The following is a 9,073-nucleotide window of genomic DNA, read 5'->3' on the forward strand; positions in this document are numbered from 1 at the left end:
TTAGAAATAGTCGTCTGGCTATGCGAGACTAAAGATGTAGTGAAATGAAAAATACGTTTTTCATACTTTTAGAGCATAGGTCATGATATGGACATACCTAACAATAGATGCCATTTTTTTTGTGTATTTTATATCAAAAGATAGACCTGTATGAATATAAATTAATCTTGATTTCATTCACCTGTGTGATTACCATAGCTGCACGTTCCTCCAAACACAGCTGATTTTATACTCCGTTTTGAACCTCATTCAAGATGACGTCCAGACGGTGTATTACTCATTGTAAACTTAATCAGCACACTAAAATATATATCTGAAAACATTTTAGGTTAGTAATAAGCCACTTGGTAACAAACATTCTGCACATTGGCCGTCTCTCTATCCCATGGGCAGCGTGCGCCTGCAGGCTACAAAAACTAGCACTCTGCTCCACACGGCTGCTGTGAGTGATATTCCACCGTGCCATAGCCTGAAGGGATGGAACCCTCTGGTTTTGGTTAGGAGGCCGTTTCAGACTGAAACTTCAAAATATAATGTCAGAAAATGTAATTTCACTACGTCACTTCACTTTCCGCTGCAGCGGAAGAGAACTGATGGCTCACATGGAGCCACTGTGATTGGTTGAATACTGTCGACAGATTTCAGACCTGCACATAGTCTGCATTGAATACAGAATATAATAATAATACATCAGATGTATATAGTGCTTTTCTTAGTACCCAAAGTCGCTTTACAAAACAAATCAAAATAAAGAACTTTATTAGGAGCAAAAAGTTAAAAAGGCTAAAAACATTATGCTAAGACTAAAACGCAGAAAGGGAGATTTGGTTTGAGTTAGGCAGGGAAAGCGAGTCTGAAAAAGGGTTCCAAAGGGAGGGGGCTGAAACTGAAAAAGCCCTGTCACCCCAGGTGCGTTTCTTTTTTTTTGGGGGGGGGGGGGGAGTGCAGGAGAGGGTGGGATCAAGGATGACACCAAGGCTGCGGACTTTGATGGAGGGGGTGACAATGGAGCAGTCAATGTTCAGGGAGAAGTTATGAGTGGAGCGGGTGAGGGCATCTGGACCAATAATGAGGACTTCGGATTTATTGCAGTTAAGTTTCAGGAAGTTTTTTTGCATCCAGGTTTTAATGCCAGTCAGGCAGGTGGTGAGGGTGGAGTGGGTGGTAGCGTTAATGGTTTTGGAGGGGAGGTAGAGCTGTGTGTCGTTTGCGTAGCAGTGAAAACGGAGGCCATGGTGGCGAAGGATCTGGCCGAGGGGGAGAATGTAGAGAAGAGAGTCGAATATACCATCCCCCTGAACCATTTAAAAGTTTATAAGAGCTTTTTTTTTATTTGTCACATGCTCATGTTCAGTATGTGCAGTTATACTCCACAAGACTGTATAAGGTGACCAAGGTAATAATTCAAGTAAAGTACTATTAGTAGTAGTAATACAGTAACTAATAAAGTGTAAAAAACATATAAATGTAAGCGTGCAAAAACGGCAGTACACAGACATTGGTGTAGTGAATGACCATAGACTAGGATATAATGAATACAGTTTAGAAATGCACCTTCCCTGGGTTATTCACAGAGGATATGTATCTATATATGTTTCAACCAAAAAAGCAAATATACAGAATATATATCCGGCACCTCCTAGAATATGACTCCCAGGGAGGGGAGTGAAGTCCCTGTGGTGCGCTCGGCCGAGCGCACCACCGTCTGCAGGGCTCGCCGGTCCCAAGAGGAGCTATTTCCGTAGCAAATGGTGATAGCCCCCGTCAGAATGCTTTGTTTAGTAGCCGAGTCGAAGGATTTCAGGCTCTTCTGTGACACTTGGAATTTCCTCAGCTGTCTGAGGTAGTACAAGCGCTGCCTAGCCTTCCTCAACACAGGATGTAGATCCGTAGACCTTTTAATTTGGGGGGTGTCTTCTGCCGAGCTGTTAAGTCTCTCACATTTGAGTGAGATTCTTCCTAGACAGAAAGGGTGATAAGTGCCCCACTTGCTGACACATGCACAAAATACAAGCACATTTGATCCTGCTGTATTATAATGGATAATATTGCTCGGATAAAAGCATCTGCTAAATGCCTAAAAGAATTGTAAATTGTACAAAATATCATGCCTTCCCTGTGTCACAACAACCATTTTCCTGCCTTAGCTTGGGGTTACACCATAGCTGGTAATTTTTGTCACATTTCGCAACTAAAGTAAGCAAGAATAGCTCGATTTTAACCACTTGATCCCTTGCATCCCTATTCAGGGCATGTCATAATTGGCATACATTCACCGGAAAATAAGTGAACATTCGGCAAAAATAGCAGATCTACAAGCTCATAACACGTTTTGAGCTTAGGGGACCCCTGTCGCATTCATTACAGTAAAAACAGTGAACTTTTACGTTTAAGTAAGTTTGCTCCTATTCATGTGTGAGGAAATGCTTGAATGCTTGCTGGGAAATGACTGCATTGTGTTTAGCTTCTTTCTTTTTTTACCCGTGCGTGCGTGCGTGCGTGCGTGCGTGTGTGCGTGCGTGCGTGCGTGCGTGCGTGCGTGCGTGTGTGTGCATGTGCGTGTGTGTGCACAGAACATTATTCTGCATTATTTAACCCACAGCAAGAGGGCACACATTAAAAGGGTAAAGCCTGAGCTGTACTGTACTATGCAGATGCCTCCTGGTGGCGCTATAATAGGCCAATGTGAAAAGGGTGCCATTTATTCTTAGGTCGTTCACGGCAATCGGACACTGCATTCATGATTTGAGGCATTTTGTTCCAAAAATGTGTTTTGCTAAAATAGACCTGCTGGTGGCGCTATAACAGGCCAATGTGAAAAAGGGTGCCATTTCTTCCTTGGCCTAGTGGGAATGCGTTTGTGAAATTTCACGGAAATCGCAAGCTGCGTTCATGATTTGAGGCAGTTTGTTCAAAACGGACCAATCCTGCAAATTTTGGAAGCAAACCTTAGTCAATGAGGATGGAATATGGGAAATCGGACAGATCCGTGTTGATCACATGACTATAGAGATACTGTGTACCGATTTGCATGACGTTTGGATAAAATCTGTAGGAGTAATGTAAAAAAATGGGTTTTGCGTAAATCGGCCTCCAGGTAGCGCTATAACAGGCCCATGTGAAAATTTTGAGGCAGAGGTTCTGAATTGGCATCCAGGGAGTGTGTGTGCACAGTTTTGCAGCGACCGGGCCAACGGTGCCGGATATTAGCTGGTAACACACAGACAGGACACACACAAGGACGGACGGACGGAGGGTAAAACATACTCTCTCGCCATGCCTTTCGGCCTGGCGGAGACAATAACTCCCAATGCCTATCTCGTTGTCCCAGGTGGTGCAAACACTGTGAGAATATCACTGTGTAGATCTATAAGAAATCAGAAGTGCTGGTAGTGCAGTGTATAACCACTTAAGACACGCTGCGGCGCGTTGTGAGCTTGTCGATCGGCTATTTTCAGTGAAAGCTTTCCCCACAATAACAGAAAACATGCACTAGTAGAAAAAATTCACTAGTATAGAGCCCTGAGGGACTCCGGTGGATAAGCCTGTTTCACACATTGATATTGTCTCTACACTTTTTCAATAGTTTTTGACAGGGCCATTTAGTGAGACAAGTATTGAACTTATTGGACAGTTTCCTGCTATCATTATTATACAGCATTGACTGGTGATGACCCCGTTTGGCTGATATTGACCGGCCTTGTCTGTGTGCAGAGTTCGGAGGTGGCCAGTCCCTTGTTATGTCACCAGCGTTATGTGAAGTGTTTCTACATTTCCACCCAAGGCTGCATTCCCTGTGGTTCATAGTTTACTAGGTGGTTCACCTGCCAGCTTTTGTTCTGGAAGGAATAGAACTGTAGGGTGCCGTTTTTTAGGAGATTGGGGGACTTATGCTTAGTTGCATGATGTCTCAGACCAAAGATAGCTGATCTGCAAGCTCACAATGTGTTGCGCTGCGACGCGTTGTAACTTGTTGATCGACACACAAGCTTGTAGATCAAGCTTGTAGATCTGCTATTTTAGGTGCGAGACACCAGTATAAATCAGGCTTACGGTTGAGAAAGCGAGTGAGGGATCTGATGCTTCGTCAGAGCTCAACAGCAGCTTCACCCTGGAGTGAATGAAGACGTGTGATGTGAGCCTTTAAAACACCCACTGCGACTGCTGTTCCCGTGATTTGGCTGGGAGCTAGCTGAGCTCTGATGCACTGTAGTTTCTCATGGGATAAAACCCACAGAACAGGCAGCAAAAAGAAAAATGACTTGTCAACACACAAGCAGCAATGACAACAATGGCCTTTGCAGTATAATACTCGAATGTTCTCCCATCGGCAGAAGACACGTAGATGGTGCAACAGTTGGGCAATCACTGCATCACCTGCAGAAAGAACATGGCTGTTGCAGACGCCAAAAAATGCAACCGATGCACTATTGCATTATTTCTATTCTCTCCATTTCTTAGGATGTTCTCCCCCCCCCCCCTCTTCTCCTCAGGTGTTTACGTGTGAATCCTAAGGGTCTGGACGAGGAGAGTAAAGACTACCTGTCCCTTTACCTGCTCCTGGTCAGCTGTCCAAAGAGTGAGGTTCGCGCCAAGTTTAAGTTTTCTATCCTCAACACCAAGGGAGAGGAGACCAAAGCCATGGGTGAGACAGCATTAATATGGCTTTAACCAACCCCTTCTGCATAGCACTGCTGAACACACTCAAGTCCTCCAAGCCCTCCATCACTCATTCACGTAACAAATGGAAGCCAGCAAGTTGAAGACACATGTACTGTCTTTGTGGTTGTATGTTATAGAAAACAACTTGAAAATGTGAATACAAATAATTTTCAAAAACAAAAAAAGTTGAGCTATACCTTCAACGTTTCTCAGCAATTAAATGGAGCGTTAATTTGTTTTTGTTTCACCATTTCCACTCACCTTCTCTCTCAACACAATTCCCACGCCTTTATATTTTCCTTAATATTTGTATCGCTTTTCACACTTCAAAGACGACGCTTGGTTGTTTTGTAGCTTTTGCAGCTGCTAGTATAAACACAGCATAACCGAATAGAAGTCTTGTTTCTGAAGCTCTTGTGTTCCTTCTTCTGTTCTCTCCTGCTACAAAAGCTACATTTTGTGCTGAAAAGATACCGGAAGACATCTGTAAGTTTTACAGGTTTAAACTTTCAAAGTCCCTGTCATACCTGCGTCACTGGGGTGGTCAAATCTGTAGGCATAGTGTGGAGTGTGTCTAATATTCTGAGTGTGTCTAATAATGTGAGGTGTCGATAGCCATATGGGCATGTGTAATCACTGCAGGTTGGATTCATTTCCTGTAAATATATAATTCAGAGTAGCGCGGGGCAATTTTGATTTTTAATTAAAAAAGACCCAACCTTTTTCAAAAGTCTTCGTCCGCTTCTCTCTCCCCCGCTGATGAATTGGAAACGAACTCGCTTCCAATCTCTGCTTATTTTTAATTAGGTTATGTTATGGGGAGCAAAAGCAAACTTGTGTGGAATTGAATTAGCGAGGGCCAGATGTGACCGCTTCCTGGTTATCAAGCTTTCTGGCTGCCTCTTCTCTCTCTCTCTCCCACTCCACATTACCCTGCAGCATATACCAGACACAGAGAAGACATGGAGAGGGGAGATAGGGCGATAGAGAGGGTGGGAGGTATAGGGAGAGAGGGAGGAGGTGCACTGTAGAATGTAACTCTAACCATTTGGTTACATATGTACACTCTCACAGTTACAAATCCATCAATTAACACACAGGATTTTACTGTGTGGGAGGTTTGGGAGAGAGTGGGGAGGGAGGCGAAGGTGTTGTGCGTATGGGAGGCAAACACAGCGAGAATGTTTACAACCCCCTGCGGTGCAGGTTTGTGCAGAAAGGGAAATCATTTTCCTGCTCAGAAACACTCTTACCGTGTGAACTTGACCACCCCTCGCTCACACACCCCGTTCTCCCAATCCCTCGTTTGCTCGCTGACTCTCTCACTCACTCTCTCCTCCATTTCACTTTGTCGATGTCACTTTCTTTTTGTGCAATAATTTTTCTTTGTTCCACCCAACCCCCAGTGCTCGAGCATTGCCTCTCACTTTTCAACAACAGCAGACGACATGAACATTGAACCTTGCCGCTGTAATCGTGCGTAAAGCTTGCTCTACAGGCTCGCCTATGCAGGTGGTTATGTGGTAATGGGGAGAGGATTTGCCTCTGCTATGAGCAATAAACAGGCCTCAAAGCTGTTTCGCTATGCCACATGGCTATTTCATGAGCGTTTGCCTCTCTTAAATGACCCCCGAAGACTGAATGTTGAAGTGAAGTGAAGAGGATCTCATTTTCTCGTTCTCTTCTCTTTCGGCGTCCCGTGGGCTTTTGGCTGTAAATGGTGCGCTCTTTGGTGTACACACCTCCACCCACCCACCCGATTCCTGCCATATGCCCACCTCCAATCTTCCTATCATCCCCCGGGGAGAGCTGGGCGCTCTGCTCTGCACACCATGTCACCGGAGAAAATTACCCCACCTCCAGCATATTGTGACAGGAGCTCTAGTAAGAGCTCCGTTTAAGAATATGGCGGTAAAGATCGCTCTATCTGTTCTGGATCATTTAGAATCCAATTTAATCCAGGCCTGCAGGAAAAAAGGCCAAATAAAAACAAAGTGCCTTAATTAAGAAAACTGTGTGTCTGTGGACTGTTTATGTGGCATGTCACCTCTCTGGCGTTACACTCTCAATCCCTGTAGCGACAGTTTCTTATGCATATTAAGGCTAAGATTTGTTTTTGTTTTTTCACAGTTCTAGATAATCAATAGGGAAAAAGTGGGGGAGTCCACCACTGTTACTCTAGCAGGAGGGTGTCCTGTCAGAGTGATGAAATGTACTAGCGCACAGCTGAAGAACTGAAGTATGGCTTTGAAATATTTGGAATCTATATTTCTCTTTCCGACCTTTGTACCTCCTGGAAGAGGCAAAACCTCTCACTTACAAGGTTTTCTTTTGTTGACATTAATATAAAAGGACTTGATTTCATCTCTTGAGAATCCTCTTACAAGAGGAGGAGATGGGAACAGATGCCTAGTCTTTGAATGCTGTACTGTAAACGCAGTTGTATGGGGTTTGACTGGTAAACCGAGCCATTATCTTGATGTTGCTCCACCGACGTCACTCAGCCCCAAAGGCCCCCCCTCCCCCCCACCACCACCATCACCAGAGACAGCACATGCCTCTGGATCTTTTGATGGTCCCTGCTTGCTAATGGAGATGGATTCAGGCTGCAGTGGCAGCCCACCATCCCCTCTCTCTCCCAAACACATACTCCACCTTCTCTCTCTCTCTCTCTCACTCTCTCACTCACTCACTCTGTCTGTCTGTCTGTCTGTCTGTCTGTCTGTCTGTCTGTCTGTCTGTCTGTCTGTCTGTCTGTCTGTCTGTCTGTCTGTCTGTCTGTCTGTCTGTCTGTGTCTCACGCTCTCTCTCTCTCTCGGCCCGGACACATCATTTCTCTCTGTTGCTTAATGTGCTGGTTCTCTCCTAGGAGACTGCTAGGCAGGTTGTAACTTGTCTCTTGACACCCCCTTCCCTCCTCTCCTCTCCCCCCTCCCTTGTGCCAGAGAGAGCAGCAGCCCCCCTGCAGACTTTGCCTGTGTGACAGCTCCGAGAGGAGAGATGGAAAGTTCTTGTCCTCTCATTCAAGCTGTTTTGTATTCAAAATAGCTTCCTTGTTAAATCTTCCCTCCAGACGGCAGTCTTTTGTTGTGTTCTAGCCAAAGGCTAAGTGTGCTTGTGTCTGTATAATGTTGGCCGAGAGAGCAGGGTTTTTGACGGTGGGTAGCATCCTTCTTGCAGTTAAAGGTTCCACATCTCTCGTTGCTTCACTTAATCGAAGCTCTCGGTACAGAGAGCGTGTCAGAGATGGTTGCCCTCGGTAACTGATGGAGGCGATCAGCCATTCTGTGTGGGTGAATGGGGGAGGGCTAATGGAGTAGAAGTTATTGGAGTCTTTACATAATCAGATGGTATTGACACTGGTAGAAAGAACGTCAATAGACATGTTTGTGCTGACACTAGCTTATAGAGCTCATTCTTCAATAAAGATTAGATTTTCTTCTCAAAGTGCGTGCGTGTGTATGCGTGTGTGCGCGCATGCATGTTTATGTGATTGAGAGTGGTTGTCAACCTGTTCTGTTTTTTTGTGTGTTGTAGGATTACATACCTAAATCAGATACTGGTGAAAATGAATGTGCACTTATATAGATTGACACGTTGCTAGCTGAAGGCCACGTGCTGCAGCAGGCTAATTGACGCTTCAGATCAATGGGCTGCGAGGGAGCGGGGATTGGTTTTCAGCACAGGCCAATGGAGTTGTGTTGATTTTGTTGATAAAGTTGGGTACATGAGGGACAGGCAGAGAAAGTAGCATGACAGATGGGTAGAGAGAGACAGAGAGTGAGGGGGTGGGGGATGGGGGGGGGTTTTGGGGAGAACAGACACCGTGATTGTGTTGGAGAATCATGGTGGTGTGAGTTAGTGCGGCCCACTGTTGACTCTGGCTCCAGTGTTGGCTGTTTAGAGTTGCAGGCGTGCCAGCCAGTCTTCTGGCCACCTTTTCGCTCTGTGTGCCAAGCGTGCCCCAGAGCCACAGACCTGAATATGGATGCTCTGCTCACTAAAACACCCTGGCAGCCTCTGCTGTGCCCATCACTTTCTGTCTCCCCCTCTCTCTCTCTCTCTCTCTCTCTCTCTCCTTCCAATCTCCTGCCCAGACCTCTTTTTTCACCCTCAGTCTTTTCTTCCCCTCTCTTCCCTTTCTCTTCAATCTTATTCTCTCTCTCTCTCGCTGGCTCTCATCTTTCTGACGTCCTCAGACACTCAGAACTTGACAGGTATCTTGGTACCTCTCACTCAAACTCACACACACACACACACACACACACACACACACACACACACACACACACACACACACACACACACACACACACACACACACACACACACACACACACACACACACACACACACACACACACACACACACACACACACACACACACACACACACACACACACAGTCTTT

The 9,073-nt window shown here is 45.4% G+C and overlaps 1 protein-coding gene across 2 annotated transcripts in view; it reads left to right on the forward strand.

Annotated features, from left to right (window-relative positions):
• spop (speckle type BTB/POZ protein) overlaps nt 1-9,073 on the forward strand; it is a 99,293-nt gene that overhangs the window by 55,818 nt on the left and 34,402 nt on the right. For both annotated transcript variants that reach the window (XM_084070966.1, XM_084070967.1), the window contains one exon: nt 4,494-4,645. In XM_084070966.1, coding sequence (XP_083927092.1) covers nt 4,494-4,645 — 152 coding nt within the window. The remainder of the gene's footprint in view (nt 1-4,493; nt 4,646-9,073) is intronic.

Source organism: Gymnoscopelus microlampas (assembly GCF_963454915.1).
Source record: "Gymnoscopelus microlampas genome assembly, chromosome: 11".
NCBI classification, from domain to species: Eukaryota; Metazoa; Chordata; class Actinopteri; order Myctophiformes; family Myctophidae; genus Gymnoscopelus; species Gymnoscopelus microlampas.